Source organism: Eleutherodactylus coqui, chromosome 5, assembly GCF_035609145.1.
Source record: "Eleutherodactylus coqui strain aEleCoq1 chromosome 5, aEleCoq1.hap1, whole genome shotgun sequence".
NCBI lineage: Eukaryota > Metazoa > Chordata > Amphibia > Anura > Eleutherodactylidae > Eleutherodactylus > Eleutherodactylus coqui.
Window position 1 is genome coordinate 3,048,885 of NC_089841.1, and position 16,876 is coordinate 3,065,760.

General features: G+C 47.3%; 1 protein-coding gene across 3 annotated transcripts; it reads left to right on the top strand.

Annotated features, from left to right (window-relative positions):
- Positions 1-595: 595 nt before the first annotated feature.
- LOC136627262 (uncharacterized) lies at positions 596-6,937 on the top strand. Of its 3 annotated transcripts, XM_066602214.1 has the most exons (4): positions 596-1,109; positions 2,031-2,219; positions 4,590-4,634; positions 5,613-6,937. In XM_066602214.1, exons 1-4 carry the CDS (start codon positions 746-748, stop codon positions 6,200-6,202), a joined length of 1,188 nt encoding a protein of 395 aa, XP_066458311.1. In that variant the 5' UTR covers positions 596-745; the 3' UTR covers positions 6,203-6,937. The 3 variants fall into 3 exon arrangements, 2 of the variants coding, with proteins under 2 accessions (XP_066458311.1, XP_066458310.1); XR_010792764.1 differs by having other exon boundaries at positions 2,031-4,634; XM_066602213.1 differs by having other exon boundaries at positions 4,590-6,937.
- The last annotated feature ends 9,939 nt before the right edge of the window (positions 6,938-16,876 follow it).

Consider the following 16,876-nt stretch of genomic DNA (forward strand, 5'->3'; position numbering starts at 1 on the left):
CACAAGATATACGCCCAGGGAAATAAAGGCAGCAAGCTCATGTCATCGATGATTAAAAAGGCTAGGGCAAAAAACCAAATCAAAGTGATCAAATCCCCCACGGGGGCGACCCTGACCACCTCCAGAGACATTGCAGCGGAGTTTCAGAGGTTCTACTCGAATCTGTACAACCTCCGAGACACCCATAATACTCCTCCGGTAGAGAATCCTGCGGCCCACGTAGATAGATTCCTGGAACAACTTAATATGCCAAAACTGAACTCTGCAGGAGCCGCAATGCTGGTCACACAAGTCACACAGAAGGAGGTGGAGGCGCTGATTGCCTCGAGTCCCCCCAATAAAAGTCCGGGGCCAGACGGTCTACCGATACAATATTATAAAGCCTTCCTCCCTATATTAAAACCAAGACTGACATCTTTGTTTAATGACCTTTTGGGAGGGGGCATCCCTGCCGCGTCAATCCCAAGAAGCACATATTACGTTAATCCTCAAAGATAATAAGGACCCAGAATTGTGCGGCAGTTACCGCCCCATATCTCTGATTAATTTAGATATGAAGCTGTGGGCTAGATAGCAGCAAAGCTTACTGGCGAAGATGCTGAGGACTGGAGGGGAGGGGTCAGGAAGAAAGGAAGTGACCAAGTGGTAGGGGTGGAGTTAGCAGGGTTAGAGGAAGAAGAAGGAAGAGGAAGATCATTCTGGACCGGGAGAAGAAGAGTGAAGACGGACCCAGAACAGCTGAAGAATGGAGGAGCTAATGCGGATGATCAAGGACGTGGTGGCCAGCCAGGGCACAAGCTGGCTCGTGAAGATGGCTGAAGACCTTTCGGGGACGACAGCGGTGGAAGAAGGAGCGAGCACCAGCCAGCCGGTTTTGCCCAGCAGCGAGGAGCCACGTGGAAGACCAACCCGGAGAAGAAACCCGCCAGCGCGACTAAGTCCCAGCCCGGTGGCGAAGAGAGGCGGACGGAACAGCAGCCCAAGACCGGAGCGACTCGGAGGGAACAGCGCCGTGCGGTCTCAGCGCGGTAGGGAGGAGGCGGAACCAGCGGAACGCATGGGAGTCGGTGAGCCAGAGGTAGCGGAGAGGACAACACTTACCCGTGGAGGTACGGTAGCGTCCAGGTCGGGTAAGTCCAGCACGGGAGGAGGTATCCCCGCGGCTGACGGCAGTACAAGGAGCGAGGTCCCAAGGAGCGAGGTCCCGGAGCGATCGCCACGTGCAGCAGCAGGCGCGCGTAGGGTTCCGCGCACAGGATATAGATCCGGCCGCGGAGATGCAGCGACCGTTAGGAGGGAGATGCCAGAGAGTGCATCTCCCTCATCGTGCGCCGCGAGTAGCGGGGGGGAGAGTGGGGGGGGAGGGAGGGGAACCGAAAAGGGCCAGTCAAACAGAGGGCAGAATATTCGCCACCAGCACTTAGGGGGGGACAGGGGGGGGGCAGCGACCAGAATAGAGGAGGCGGACGAATTTCGCGCTACAGCGCGGAAGGGGCGATCATTTCATCGCTCAAAAACAGCGACAGTTCGCACCACAGCGTGGTATGGGGCGGGCGCCGGGAGCGGAAAATCAGCGCATTTTCGCTCACCAGCGCGCAGCAGGCCGGCAGACAGCGAAGAAGAGGCGGCGAATTTTCGCGCCATAGCGCGGGGGGGCCGGGGGCCTCCACCTGTGTTTTCAGCCAGGCGCAGGGAGTTCAGGGTTTCTACCAGCAGCAGTGTAGAGAGGGACTCCCCGGAGCATTGCGCAGCGCACAATAGCTTAAGCCGCCCCCATCATAGCAGCGGTAGAATTATAGGGCAGGATAGGTGCAGGCAGGTAGAGGGGGCAAGGAGCAGGCGTACAGCTAGGGCGCACGAGGAGCGCAGCTGCTCATCATCTTCAGCAGAACGAGAGGAGACGAGGAGGAGCAGATTCATACGGGGTGATCAGGCAGAAGCGGTGACTTGGAGGGAAGGGCAGAGCAACCGAGAGGTGGAGATGCAGGTCATGAGGAATTTGTTTTCACGGTCACCGGCTTCTTCTGCAGATATCAGACAAGGAGAGCGGAGCAGACCGGGTAACAGGATGTCAGCCTGCGGGGCTACAATGTCAAGGAGCCCAAGGAGCCGGCGTGTCCCCCAAGAAAGTGGCACGGCACGATACGCACGGGAGTACCAACAAACATCACTGCCCGCCCCTAACGTTCCCTTGGCTATGCCGGAGGTCAACGAGGCGGGTGAGTCGTTTCAGTTAAATAAAGTTTGGGACAATGTGTCCGGCACGAGCCGGAAGGATGAATTTATGGTGGCTCTCAGAGCCTTGGTGGATAAATATGATATGGATAAAGGGCTTCTAGTGTCCTATGATAAACCGGGGAGGGCGGCCTCGCCCGAGGTTGGTGGTCCAGCACAAGGACAAAGGTGCCTGCCCTCGGTGGCAGGGGTGAGCGAGGGTCTAAAATTAGCAGACTCGCTGTTTTGTGGAGTAGCCCCGTTGGATGCGGGGCTGGAGAACGAAGTGGTATCAAAAATTATAAATGGTAACTATGTGGATATTTGGTCGCTGTTATCAGTCGAACACGTGTCAGTTGACAGGGAACGGTTCACTGAACGTGGGAGCGAGAAAAAACCCAAAGTAGCCAAAACATTTGGGAATTGGCTACAGGCCTTTTTGATTTTGGCACATGTAGTGTGCAAGCAGCAGCCGCAGAAGGGCCCGGAATTGCTCGTGTACATCAACACGATCCACAGTGCATATAAGTTGCACGGGGGATCGGCTTGGTGGCGATATGACGAAGATTTTCGTCGCAGAATTTCGGGTTCACAGCAGATCAGTTGGGCGTCAAAGGCGACAGACGTTTGGATCCAGTTGATCCTGGCGCAGAAACCTGTTAAACATAGCTTTCAAGGATCGGCCGCAGGAGCCAGCGGACAGCAGGCTGCTGCGGCCCCAAAACCGTCCGGTTCTTGCTGGGCCTTCAACGAAGGCCACTGCCGTTTTTACGCATCGTGCAAATTTCGGCACGAATGCTCGGTCTGCGGAGGTTCGCACACGGCGTTGCGTTGTTTCCGACGCCAACGAGCGACGGGAGTTCCCGGCACAGGGGCGAACGCCGGTGAGCGTCCAGTACCTGGAGCCGTGGCTCGACCGGTACCCACGGAGACTGGAAGCAAACCTGCTTAGAGCGGGGTTTGATGAAGGTTTCTTTATCCCGCATTCCCCAGTTTCGTCGGCGTCTTTTTGCCAGAATTTAAAGTCCGCTCGCGATAATAAGCAGTTGGTGATGGAGAAGTTGCTGAAGGAGGTAGAATTGGGTCGAATGGCGGGCCCGTTCCGGGAACCGCCTTTCGTGAACTTGCGGGTTTCCCCTTTGGGACTGGTTCCGAAGAAGGAAGCTGGCAAGTTCAGACTTATCCATCACCTATCCTATCCGTCGGGTGAATCAGTCAACGACGGAATATCAAAAGAGCAAGCGGCGGTGTCTTATGCGTCTTTCGACTGCGCGGTTGCATTAGTTAGACAGGCAGGTAAAGGCGCTTGGTTGGCAAAGGCCGATATTGAATCGGCTTTCCGGCTCCTGCCGGTGCATCCGCAGTGTTTTCATCTGCTGGGATGCAGCATCGAGGACCAGTTTTTTGTTGACATGTGCCTACCGATGGGTTGCTCTATCTCCTGTTATTATTTTGAGGTTTTTAGTTCATTCTTGGAATGGATGTTAAGAGTGGAGACGGGCATCTCATCGGTATCACATTATTTGGATGATTTTCTTTTTGTTGGTCAGGCAAATTCGACGGCCTGCGAGTTTTTACTTTCGTCGTTTCGTAGTTTGATGAAAAAAGCCGGGGTCCCCTTGTCGGACGAGAAGACGGTTGGCCCCGCATCGAGGCTCGGTTTTTTAGGTATAGAAATCGACACGGAGGAAATGACTTTCCACTTGCCGGATGAAAAAGTGGCGCGTTTGCGCCAAGTTGTGGAGTTGGTGGGCAGTTCTCGGAAGGTAACACTGCACCAACTTCAAGTATTGTTAGGGTTGTTGAATTTCGCGTGCAAGGTCATTCCGATGGGGCGAGCTTTTTCCCGGCGGTTGTCACTAGCAACGAAAGGGGTAAAGGAACCCCATCATTTTGTCAGGGTGACAAAAGGGATGAGGTCAGACCTGCACATATGGAGAGTTTTTCTGAGTTCATTTAACGGTCAAGTAATATGTCTGGAGGAGGAGAAACAGAATGAAGAGATCGGTTTGGTATCGGATGCAGCTGGTTCATACGGATTCGGAGTAATATTGGGTGATCAATGGTGTTGTGCTGCATGGCCGGATACATGGATTGAAAGAAAATGGATAAAAAACACAGCGTTATTGGAGATTTTCCCTTTGGTGGTGGCAATGGAAATATGGGGCCAGAGGTTGGCCAACGGTAATATTTGTTTTTGGTCAGATAATCAATCGGTGGTGCAAATAGTCAACAAGCAATCGTCATCCTCAACGTTGGTGCTGGCAGCATTACGCCATTTGATCTTACGGTGTTTACAGCACAATGTTAAGTTTAAAGCGAGACATGTACCAGGATATTTGAATGCTACTGCTGATGCTCTTTCTCGTTTTCAGATGTCACATTTCAGGGAGCTGCACCCGACGGCGGAGGTCGAGGGGGTATGTTGCCCTGCTTTCTTGTGGGAAGTGATAGAGGAGAGCTGTTAGCTCTCGTTAAAGCGTCAGTAACAAGTACCACATGGAACCGATATAACAAAGTATGGAAAGAATGGTTAGCAGCGGCGGGTGGAATTTTTCCAACAGAAGAAAGAGCAAGGGCGGTAACATTAGATGTCCTGTCCGCGATGCGTAAAAGCGGGTCATCAGCGGATGCGGCGAAAAAACGACTATCGGCTATAGCATTTTTGTTGCGCTTACACGGGTCAAGAGACGTGACGAAGGACTTCGTTTTTGGGCAAATAATAAAAGGGTGGAAGAAGGACAGGGTGACCAAGGACGGCAGGCGCCCTATCACGTTCGAGTTATTAAACGCTATCCTCAACGTGGTGGAGTCGGTCTGCATGGATGCTTCCGAAGCAGAGCTTTTTCGCGCGGCTTTTTCCATCGCCTTTTTTGCCGCGTTACGCATCGGGGAGTTAGTATCGTCGTGCAAATCAAAGCCCGGGGGGCTGTTTTTCTCAGACGTGGTAATTGACGAAGACTGTATTAAGATAGGTGTCAGAAGATCGAAGACAGACATATACGGGATGGGAGAATGGATTAGAGTGGGAAAATTGGGGACAAAGTGGTGCCCGGTGTTACTGGTAAAGGAGTTCGCCAAGAGACACTGTGGGACTGGTCCGTTTTTGTGCCATGCGTCGGGTTTTCCCCTAACTAAATACCAATTCACGGCGGTCATGCGGAATAGCATTAGAAGGCTAGGCCTTAACCCCTCGGAATTCGGATCACATTCGTTTAGGATCGGAGCGGCAACGTCCGCTTTTGCGTGTGGCATGGGTATCGAGGGGGTTAAGAAGGTGGGTCGTTGGAAATCAGATGCATATCGGTCATATGTTCGGCCAAATCTGAGAGTTCTATAAATATTGTTTATGGTGTTGCGATTTCTGCTTTGGTTTTGTTCTTTTATTTTATTCACAGTGTCGGATTGGACAGTATGGGTGGTGGGCCACTCCTATGTATACTGGGCGGAAAAGAGAGCCAGAAATAGGCCCATTGGAGTGAATTTAGGCCTTAATGTGCAAGTGCGTTGGCTTGGTATTAGAGGATTACAATGGCCCAGGCTGCTCCAGGAGGTTCTAAAAATCAGCAGCTGGAAGAATGACAGAGTGATATTAGTTATTCACGCTGGAGGAAATGACCTTGGGAAGATAAAGGTGGCGGAGTTGATAGCATTGATGAAAGCGGATATTTTTCGTTTCAAGGAATTTTTTAAGAGGGTCATAATCGTTTGGTCAGACATCGTGGCCAGAAGAATTTGGAGAGAGGCAAGAGATAATGAAGCCATCGAGAGAGTGAGGAAGACTGTCAATTTTAGGATATCAAAGCATGTGCGAGCTTTAGGTGGGATAGCAATACGTCATTGGGAGCTGGAGAGAAGAGAGCGCGGGATGATGCGAGGTGACGGAGTGCACCTTAGCGACATAGGGCTAGATACCTTTTTATCTAGGTTGCAGGATGGGGTAGAGTCGGCTCTTTTGCTGGCATGTGGGGGGCGGAGTGCAGCATAGTAATATGCTGCATCCTTCGTGGCGGAATTTGAGGACTTCCATGCCAGCAAGAAATGGAAGGGCTTTTTCAGGCCGAGAGGGGCCTTCTTACGCCTCAGTTTTTTACGACGTTAGAATCGGACATTTTATTTTTTGGCATGGAAGGAGAAAAATAGAGGATTCGTTAAAAGGTTTTATACAGTTAAATAAAGGCTGTGGCCTACCCACAATATGCCAGCATATAGTTGTATGGTGTCTTTGTTTAATGGGGAACGGGGGTTAATGGGTAAGTCCCTCCAGTCTAGATAGCAGCAAAGCTTACTGGCGAAGATGCTGAGGACTGGAGGGGAGGGGTCAGGAAGAAAGGAAGTGACCAAGTGGTAGGGGTGGAGTTAGCAGGGTTAGAGGAAGAAGAAGGAAGAGGAAGATCATTCTGGACCGGGAGAAGAAGAGTGAAGACGCCCGCCCACCCGCCCTCTGAGCTGAGGGGGGGGGATGAAGAGAATTATTAGAGGGATTGGGGGGATGCATGTTACAGGAAGTTGTCACAGCCGGTAGGCGGAATTTGAGGACTTCCATGCCAGCAAGAAATGGAAGGGCTTTTTCAGGCCGAGAGGGGCCTTCTTACGCCTCAGTTTTTTACGACGTTAGAATCGGACATTTTATTTTTTGGCATGGAAGGAGAAAAATAGAGGATTCGTTAAAAGGTTTTATACAGTTAAATAAAGGCTGTGGCCTACCCACAATATGCCAGCATATAGTTGTATGGTGTCTTTGTTTAATGGGGAACGGGGGTTAATGGGTAAGTCCCTCCAGTCTAAATTGCTAGCAAAAAGATTGGAGCCGTTTATGGCCGGTCTGATTAACTCGGAACAGGCGGGCTTCGTTAGGGGGAGGGAGGGGAGAGACAACTGCATCAAACTCCTCCATGCAGCCAGGTACGCCCAACACCACAGGATACCACTCGCCCTAGTAGGTACAGATGCCGAAAAGGCCTTTGATAGGGTGGACTGGCTGTACATGGAGAGAGTGCTGTTTGCCTTCGGTCTTCCGGTGCAGCTTACACGAGCGATCTTCTCGCTTTACGGTTGCCCGCATGCAAGGCTGAAAATAAATGAGATCCTCTCCCCTCCCTTCCTTATAAGAAATGGCACTCGGCAGGGATGCCCATATATTCTCCCTCTCATCTATATATATAAAATTGAATGTATGTCTGTGTGCGTGCGTGCGTGTCTGTCTGCGTGCGTGTCTGTCTGTTTGTCCTTTATTCATTACTACACCATTCATCCGATCGCCATGACACTTTGGGAAGTTGTTGAGTACACTCCTGGGAAGATTATAGGCATAGTACAACTACCCTAAGATAAATGGCGCGCGTGCGAGCGTCGTCGACAGTTGCGCCCCCCCCCCCACCTAGATCGTTCGATTTCCATCACTGCCACTAATTCTCTCACTTCCCAATGTCGTAAAAACATGAAATTCGTCACGAGCATTGATTATGTCATAAATAGGAAAAGGTAATGGGTCCCAACTCAATTATTCAATTCTAAGCGCAAAAGAATTAGCGTCCAAATTTTACGTGTGGAATGTCATTTTCTCACATAGAAACATGAAATTTGGCAGGAGCATTGAATATGTCACAAATAGGAAACGCTAATGGGTCCAAACTCGATTATTCAATTCTAAGCGCCAAAGAATTAGCGTCCAAATTTTACACACAGAATCTAATTCTCTCACTTCCTGATATATATAAATGAATGTATGTCTATCTGTCTGTTTGTCCTTTATGCATTACTACACCATTCATCCGATCGCCATGACACTCGGGGAAGTTGTTGAGTACACTCCTGGGAAGATTATAGACATAGTACAACTATCCTGCGATAGGTGGCGCGCGTGCGAGCGTCGTCGACAGTTACAACCCCCCCCCCCCCCCACCTAGATAGTTTGATTTCCATCTCAAGCACGAAAGCAAAAGGCATTATGAGCAACGGGAGGCGTGTTCAACTACAAGATGATGCATCCGCCGAACGTATCACAAGACAATTGCTGGATATTGAGAATGCTGAGGTAAAATGAAAGCTGTGCTGTGATTGGTTGCTATTTCTTATACTGCTGAGGTAACATGAAAGCTGTGCTGTGATTGGTTGTTATATATTATACTGCTGAGGTAACATGAAAGCTGTGCTGTGATTGGTTGTTATATATTATACTGAGGTAACATGAAAGCTGCGCTGTGATTGGTTGTTATATATTATACTGAGGTAACATGAAAGCTGTGCTGTGATTGGTTGTTATATATTATACTGAGGTAACATGAAAGCTGTGCTGTGATTGGTTGTTATATATTATACTGAGGTAACATGAAAGCTGTGCTGTGATTGGTTGTTATATATTATACTGCTAAGGTAACATGAATGCTGCGCTGTGATTGGTTGTTATATATTATACTGCTGAGGTAACATGAAAGCTGCGCTGTGATTGGTTGTTATATATTATACTGAGGTAACATGAAAGCTGCGCTGTGATTGGTTGTTATATATTATACTGAGGTAACATGAAAGCTGCGCTGTGATTGGTTGTTATATATTATACTGCTGAGGTAGCATGCAAGCTGCGCTGTGATTGGTTGTTATATATTATACTGCTGAGGTAACATGAAAGCTGTGCTGTGATTGGTTGTTATATATTATACTGAGGTAACATGAAAGCTGCGCTGTTATTGGTTGCTATATATAATACCGCAGAGGTAACATGAAAGCTGTGCTGTGATTGGTTGTTATATATTATACTGCTGAGGTAACATGAAAGCTGTGCTGTGATTGGTTGTTATATATTATACTGCTGAGGTAACATGAAAGCTGTGCTGTGATTGGTTGTTATATATTATACTGCTGAGGTAACATGAAAGCTGCGCTGTGATTGGTTGTTATATATTATAACGCTGAGGTAACATGAAAGCTGCGCTGTGATTGGTGGCTACTTCTTATACTACTGAGGTTGCATGAAAGCTGTGCTGCGATTCGTTGTTATATATTATACTGCTGAGGTAACATGAAAGCTGTGCTGTGATTGGTTGTTATATATTATACTGCTGAGGTGACATGAAAGCTGTGCTGTGATTGGTTGTTATATATTATACTGAGGTAACATGAAAGCTGTGCTGTGATTGGTTGTTATATATTATACTGAGGTAACATGAAAGCTGTGCTGTGATTGGTTGTTATATATTATACTGAGGTAACATGAAAGCTGTGCTGTGATTGGTTGCTATATATAATACCGCAGAGGTAACATGAAAGCTGCGCTGTGATTGGTTGTATTTTTTATATTGCTGAGGCAGAATAAAAGTTGTGCTGTGATTGGTTGTTATTTCTCCTACTGCTGAGGTAACATGAAAGCTGCGCTGTGATTGGTTGTTATATTTTATACTGCTGAGGTAAAATGAAAGCTGCGCTGTGATTGGTTGTTATATATTATACTGCTGAGGTAACATGAAAGCTGTGCTGTGATTGGTTGTTATATATTATACTGCTGAGGTAACATGAAAGCTGCGCTGTGATTGGTTGTTATATATTATACTGCTGAGGTAGCATGAAAGCTGCGCTGTGATTGGTTGTTATATATTATACTGCTGAGGTAACATGAAAGCTGCGCTGTGATTGGTTGTTATATATTATACCACTGAGGTTACATGAAAGCTGTGCTGTGATTGGTTGTTATATATTATACTGAGGTAACATGAAAGCTGTGCTGTGATTGGTTGTTATATATTATACTGAGGTAACATGAAAGCTGCGCTGTGATTGGTTGTTATATATTATACTGAGGTAACATGAAAGCTGTGCTGTGATTGGTTGTTATATATTATACCACTGAGGTAACATGAAAGCTGCTCTGCGATTGGTTGTTATATATTATACCACTGAGGTTACATGAAAGCTGTGCTGTGATTGGTTGCTATATATAATACCGCAGAGGTAACATGAAAGCTGCGCTGTGATTGGTTGTATTTTTTATATTGCTGAGGCAGAATAAAAGTTGTGCTGTGATTGGTTGTTATTTCTCCTACTGCTGAGGTAACATGAAAGCTGCGCTGTGATTGGTTGTTATATTTTATACTGCTGAGGTAAAATGAAAGCTGCGCTGTGATTGGTTGTTATATATTATACTGCTGAGGTAACATGAAAGCTGTGCTGTGATTGGTTGTTATATATTATACTGCTGAGGTAACATGAAAGCTGCGCTGTGATTGGTTGTTATATATTATACTGCTGAGGTAGCATGAAAGCTGCGCTGTGATTGGTTGTTATATATTATACTGCTGAGGTAACATGAAAGCTGCGCTGTGATTGGTTGTTATATATTATACCACTGAGGTTACATGAAAGCTGTGCTGTGATTGGTTGTTATATATTATACTGAGGTAACATGAAAGCTGTGCTGTGATTGGTTGTTATATATTATACTGAGGTAACATGAAAGCTGCGCTGTGATTGGTTGTTATATATTATACTGAGGTAACATGAAAGCTGTGCTGTGATTGGTTGTTATATATTATACCACTGAGGTAACATGAAAGCTGCTCTGCGATTGGTTGTTATATATTATACCACTGAGGTTACATGAAAGCTGTGCTGTGATTGGTTGTTATCTAGATATATAAAAACGAATGAATGTATGTCTGTCTGTCTTCGCAGCAACGCGCAACGGGTAAGCTAGTACTTTATAAGATCAGAATGCTCCCTATTCACCTCCCCACGAAATTTTTCAAACTAATGCGTGCGGTCTTTTCGGCATACGTATGGAGACAGAGGAGACCGAGATTGGCACATGCTCTGATGACTAAAAAGAAAAGGGAGGGGGTGTTGATCTCCCTAACCTTTACGATTATTATTGCGCAGCCCATCTCCGCTACTGGTGGGACCTCTCTAGGTTGAAGTACGACGAACTACTCTCAAGGTTGTTGGTAGAGCATAGCAACGTACCTCTATCTGAGGTTACATGGCTACCCACAAGCGTTCAATACCGGGCCAAAACCTTTAACCCCCTCCTCAGAGGACTGTGCGAGGTGTGGGATAAGCTCAGAACGGAGCTTGCACCGTCTCCTTCGCCTATCTCGCCCATAGACGTGATCCCTGGAATAATGAACCCGCAAGGAGACCGATCCCGGGCGCCTGTATGGAGCAAATGCAGGTCGATCTCCATTGCCAACTCGCAAGCTCTTGCGCATTTGACCCCCTCGGCGATTCCCCAAAAACTACTCCCCATGGAATCCTTCTCCTTCTTGGAGGGGGCCCAATTAGCGGGTTTCTTCAAAGAATTTTTCAGAGAGTACAAGTCAACCAGACCCCTCACTATGTTTGAAAGGTCCTGGTCAGATAACAAAACCTCACATAAAAAGATCTCGTTTATTCGCAGTTCCTTTATCTCCCCCTACCAACCCTACAAACCAGCTTTTCTTACATCATGGGAGAAGGAGCTGGGTATCCGGCTCACGGAGGAGGAGACCGGGACGATCCTTGATACGTCCTTCGGCCTCACCCCCTGTGTAATAGCACAAGAGGCTCACTATAAACTACTAGTCAGATGGTATCGGACACCACAATGGCTATTTGAAGATAAGCTCTCTCCACAAGAATCCTGCTGGAGGTGTATGAGGGAGACGGGCTCATACCTGCACATCTGGTGGGACTGCCCGGTATTACTCCCCTTCTGGAGGGGTGTGGGGAAAATCATTGAAAAGGTTGCGCCTGGTGTCTGCCTCACCCCAGACCTGGTTTTTCTGTGGAGGCCGAGTAAACATTTCCATCCGAAAAAGAACAAACTAGTAGCCCTATTAATAGACACAGCCAAATACTTGATTCCCCACCTGTGGCTTCAGAGTGCGCCTCCATCGCTGGGTCTCTGGAGGGAGAGAGTGGACAATTTATACTCCTTGGAGGAACTGCACAGCTGGTCAAATAATACCTATGATAAATTCATTGTGACGTGGGCTCCTTGGCGAGAGGTGAGATCCGCGGCGTCGTGGGATGTGTGAGATGCGGCCCCCCTAAACCCACGCTTTGGTTGGCTCCCTATTCTACCTCCCCCACCCCTGCTCTCCCCCCCCCCCCCTTACTGTGAGTGTTAGTGTGTGTCTTTTTTCGTCTTAGTTAGTGCAGACAGCAAAAGGCTGAATGCCGAGTTCAGCCCGATGCGGGACGATAAAGTTCCACAGTTGGGTCATTCTAATAGTTAATGTTCGCATAGACTTTCCAAGCTGAGAATACTATGTATGTAGCGGAGTTACTTTGTTGGAGCGTCGTTACGCAGCGGACTGCAGTCCGTTTGAATGTCTGTCGGTGTAGAGGTTGATGTCTGATCCCCTGTATATTCTGTGTAAACCATAATAAAAAATTGGATTTGAAAAAAAAAAAAAAAAAGATTATGGCGAGTGGTTCAGCAATTACCTCCCCTACTTCCTTCAGTATCCTAGGATGTAATTCATCTGGACCTTGAGACTTGAATTCATGTAAGTTAGCTAAGTGTTCCCTCACCATCTCTCTGTTTATAGATGTCCTGCATTCATGTATCCCCCAATAGCACAGGGAAGATCAGCTGATGTTACATCTACTTTCTGAGAGAAAACAGATACAAAATAGGAATTTAAAAGTTCTTCCTTCCCAACATCATTCTTCACCAATTCACCATTTTCATCTTGTAAGCATCCAATAGCATCTTGGACTTTTCTTCTGCTTTTGACCCCCAAATCCTTTTTATGGCTTTTGGCCTCTCTTACAAGCCTCAATTCATTATCAGCTTTATCTTTTCTGACACTTGGCCTACAGTTTCTGCAGACCCCATTATATTCTTCTTTAGTTATTCCCCCTCTTTCCATTTGATAAGCATATTTTTCTTCATTATTAATGTGTGCAAACAGGTTGCCCATTTAAATGGTAGCAGCTATTTATTCCATGTCCATTTTGGCGGCAGTGTTCACAGAATAACCGCGAGGGGAGTGGATAGCTTCCGGCCAGCCGATGTGGTCCTAGGAATAAATGGTGCTCGGACAGTAATGGCTGAGGCATTAGACGTGAGCTCTAGCTCGCTGACTTTATGGCACAGCGCGGCAACACTGCGAGTCAGCTCCAACATCTGTTTCTGCATTTCCCATAATGGAGCAGACATATCACGGCTGAATTTCTCCGCCTGCCGATACATGTCCCTCTTGCGCGGGCCGGGGCAATCTCAAGTCACTCAACACATTCATTCCCATCTTTGGCCCCTCCCCCTCAGCGGTCTGGGGCTCCGTACCTAGAATAGTAATGGCCAGTTCTTTAAATTGTAATAATGCGCTATCGGGGTGCTGTACCAATAGCATCTTCAGCTCCTGAGAGCCTGGTTGGCACCAGCAGCCTCCTTGGGTCGGCCCTGACTACGGCCTTCATGTCCTCCTGCAGGGACAGTGCATATTCTCTTAGGGTCTCTCTGTCTTTTATTAAAGAATTGCTTCTTTATCTCTGACATAGTGTGTTTATCAAAGATAGCCTGAAGCCTATACATAATATCTTCCACCATCTTTTTGTGCTCACGCAGCCATGTTTAAACTTCCCTGGCAGTGGGACCTTCCAGCTGGCTTATGAGAATTTCCACTTTCTGCTCCATAGCTAATAAGTGCAGGCAGAATACTGACCCCATCTTCCCTTAAATTCCCTGAGTGTGGCGCTCACCACTGTATTTACGTAGCCATGGCGCTCTTAAAGCAATAGGGCATTGTTAGCGTCGCAAAGCAGGGGTGCTAGTAGTCACAGGCTGATTCTGCAGGTGCAATGACTGGTGCAGCGGCATTAACTGGCGCAGCAACGCCCGCAGGGTCATTGATGGCTGGCTGGTTGTCAGCGGGGTTGTCAGCGGGGTTATCTTCGGCAGCCGACATCTTGACTTTATGCTTGTAAGGCACAGAAGGAACTATCCTGTTCGCAGGACGCCAAGATTTAGGGGTTGTAACACCCCAACAAACTTCCTGTAGGTATGGCAGGAGGCCTAGTCCTTGTCACGGTGATGCAACACTCTAGTTAGACACTCCGGATGATGATGACGCAGTAATAACGGAGACCAGTCCATTTTAGTTTAGCAATCTGAGAGTGAGCAGATTTGATAACTTTGGAACTTTGCAACAAGGGGTTAACTTTACAATTCTCTGAAGACGTATTTCTAAAGGATAAATGAAACCCACATATTTGGTATCATCGTGTCCGTAACAACACGTACAATAAGTTGAACACGTGTTTTATCCTGCATGGCAAAAAGCGTAAAAAAAGCTTAAAAACTGAGGCGAAATGCTGATTTTTAGCATTTTGCCTCCCAAAAACACAATAAAAAGTGATAAAAAAGCTGTATGTACCCCAATATGGTACCAAGAAAAACTACAGCTTGTCTCACAAAAAAATCAGCCCTCACAGAGCTCCGCCCATGGCAAAATAAAAAAGTTACAGGACTTTGAATGCACCAAAAGATTTCCAAAAAAAGGGGTTTTTTTGCAGAAAAGTAGAAAAACCTAAAACAAATATAAGAATTTTGGTATCTTTGTAACCGACCCGCAGAAAAAAATGTATGGTGTCATTTATGCTGCATGATTAAAGCTTTAAAAAAAAATCTATGGCAGAATTGATGCGTTTTCTCTTCCTGCTATCATAAAAAAATAATAAAAGTTTTACAATATAATCAATGTACCCAAATATGGCACAAATAAAAACTACAGCTCGCCACGCAAAAACAAGCCCTTACACGACCGTGTCGACGGAAAAATAAAAAAGTTATGGCTTTTGAAAAATGGTGATGAGAATCCGCCAAAATCGTTGTGTCTTAAGCCCAAGATAGGCCGTGTCAGTAAGGGGTTAAGGAAGAAACTACTTTAGAGAGCATAAGCAAGTGAAAGTCATGTAAGATCAGTGGAATGACCATCACTGTTTCTTACGGAGAGGGAAACACACTGTTACCATACAGAAAAACATGAAAGGGTGACTGGCAGGAAAAAGAGCAAAAATTATCAGCGGAGCAGTCAGAGGCTTAAATCAATACCGCTGTCCGTGATTAGGAAGAGGTGAATGAAAGGCCCCGCCCCCTGAGACAGGCTAGAACGGGCTGCTAACACTAAGACTGGACTTAAGGGGAACAGGAGACCTCCAGTCATACACAGAGAAGGCAATCATTCCACTCACAGTCTCAGGCATAAGGTGGCTTTAGCTAAGCTAGCATTTCTAAATTAGCCTTAATTGATTATATTCAAATTAGACATGAATATGCATGAGAATAATACAAGACTTTAAAGAAGAAAATTACTTTGGAGAGCATGAGCAAGTGAACTTTAAACTTAAACAGGCCTTTACTTCCTCCTCCAGCACATACGTAAACATTCTAAACGTTGCAAACAAGTAGAACTTTTCAATCAGTAACCCGGGGCCATGACTTTAACGGGAAAACGGAGAAAACAACATCTCCTACGTAAAGCGTCTTATGGGAAATGGAAGTTGTTCTGAGGCAGCAACAGTCTTCCAACTTCCATCTACCGATTCTCCCCATTTTCTGCGTCAGCCGCTACAGCGCTATCGCCTACCAGCAACTCCTCATCATCCTCCAACCTCCTGGAGCTGGTAGAAGGAGAAGTGGGTGCAGTGTCCATGCTGAGTGCGGGGGACGCAGCGGGTCTCCTCAGCGGTGTCTCCGGGGGGTAGTCCAGCTGGAGTTTGATGCTCTCCCATAAAGTGAAAACTAAAATGAGCGTCTCCGTAGGTGAGCACAAATGGACACAGTAACTCCGGGATGTGTTCTCTGACAACTCCATTGCCCCGGTGAATTAACATCCAAACAGGGTGTCCCACCGGGGCCGTCACACCATTTTTAAAAAGAAATGCAGCGGTGAGAAGGCCTTGCAGTGTTCTCCATCTCCTCAGGTGTTGGATAGGTAGGCAGCCTAGTAATCTGTGGTTCCTTCTCCCAGTATAGTGACAGCCTCCTAGGAGCCGGCTCCACAGCAGCCAGTGGAACTGGGCGTAGCCTCTGTGTTCTGCAGGTAGAATCTATCTTATTGGTAGCCCAGCCAAAAGTGTTCTAAGCCCAGGAGTCTTCAGCGGCACGTAACTCCTCCCACTTTGGGCTCCAACAAGTCCATTTAGCTGGGGTGGTTCCCCCCTTCCTTTGTGCCAGGCAAAGGCATAGTCTTTTTGGCGCAAAGCAGCTTTAGTGGGAATGAGCCAGAGAGAAGACCACTGGGAATTAGGCGCCCTCTTGGGTGGCCCAACTGAAAATTAAGTGACAGTCCATTAAGCAGAAATGGCGCAGCAGCTCTGATCGTGTTCTTTGTGATGCCAGAAAACAGAGTTCTGCAGCACCCCAGTGGGATGACCCCGGACACGTGACACACGTGAGAAGCTGGGAGGGTTAAGTGATGGCTTGTCACGGCAGCACTTACCAGGCTCTGGTCCCTGAGGCATGACACACAGCCAAGGCCAAAGTATCACTGCAGGCCACCGTTGACACCTCTAGGATAAGGAATGCCATGAAACAGGAGGATGGGGGTAGTAGTTGTCACGGATGATGCCACCGTTCCTACACACCGGTATAGGAACAATCACAGACACAGATTTCTTACACCTCGGGCCCCCTAGGAACGGTTAGGGCCCGATATGAACTTTACTTGAAATAACTTCGAGC

What these genes read in the sequence shown, in the direction of transcription:
- LOC136627262 (XM_066602213.1), top strand. Translation starts at nt 746, where the DNA reads ATGGAGGAGCTAATGCGGATGATCAAGGACGTGGTGGCCAGCCAGGGC. An exon ending in GACAACACTTACCCGTGGAG is followed by an intron (nt 1,110 to 2,030) that starts GTACGGTAGCGT and finishes CTTCTTCTGCAG; the next exon opens with ATATCAGACAAGGAGAGCGG. An exon ending in GCCGGAGGTCAACGAGGCGG is followed by an intron (nt 2,220 to 4,589) that starts GTGAGTCGTTTC and finishes TCTCGTTTTCAG; the next exon opens with ATGTCACATTTCAGGGAGCT.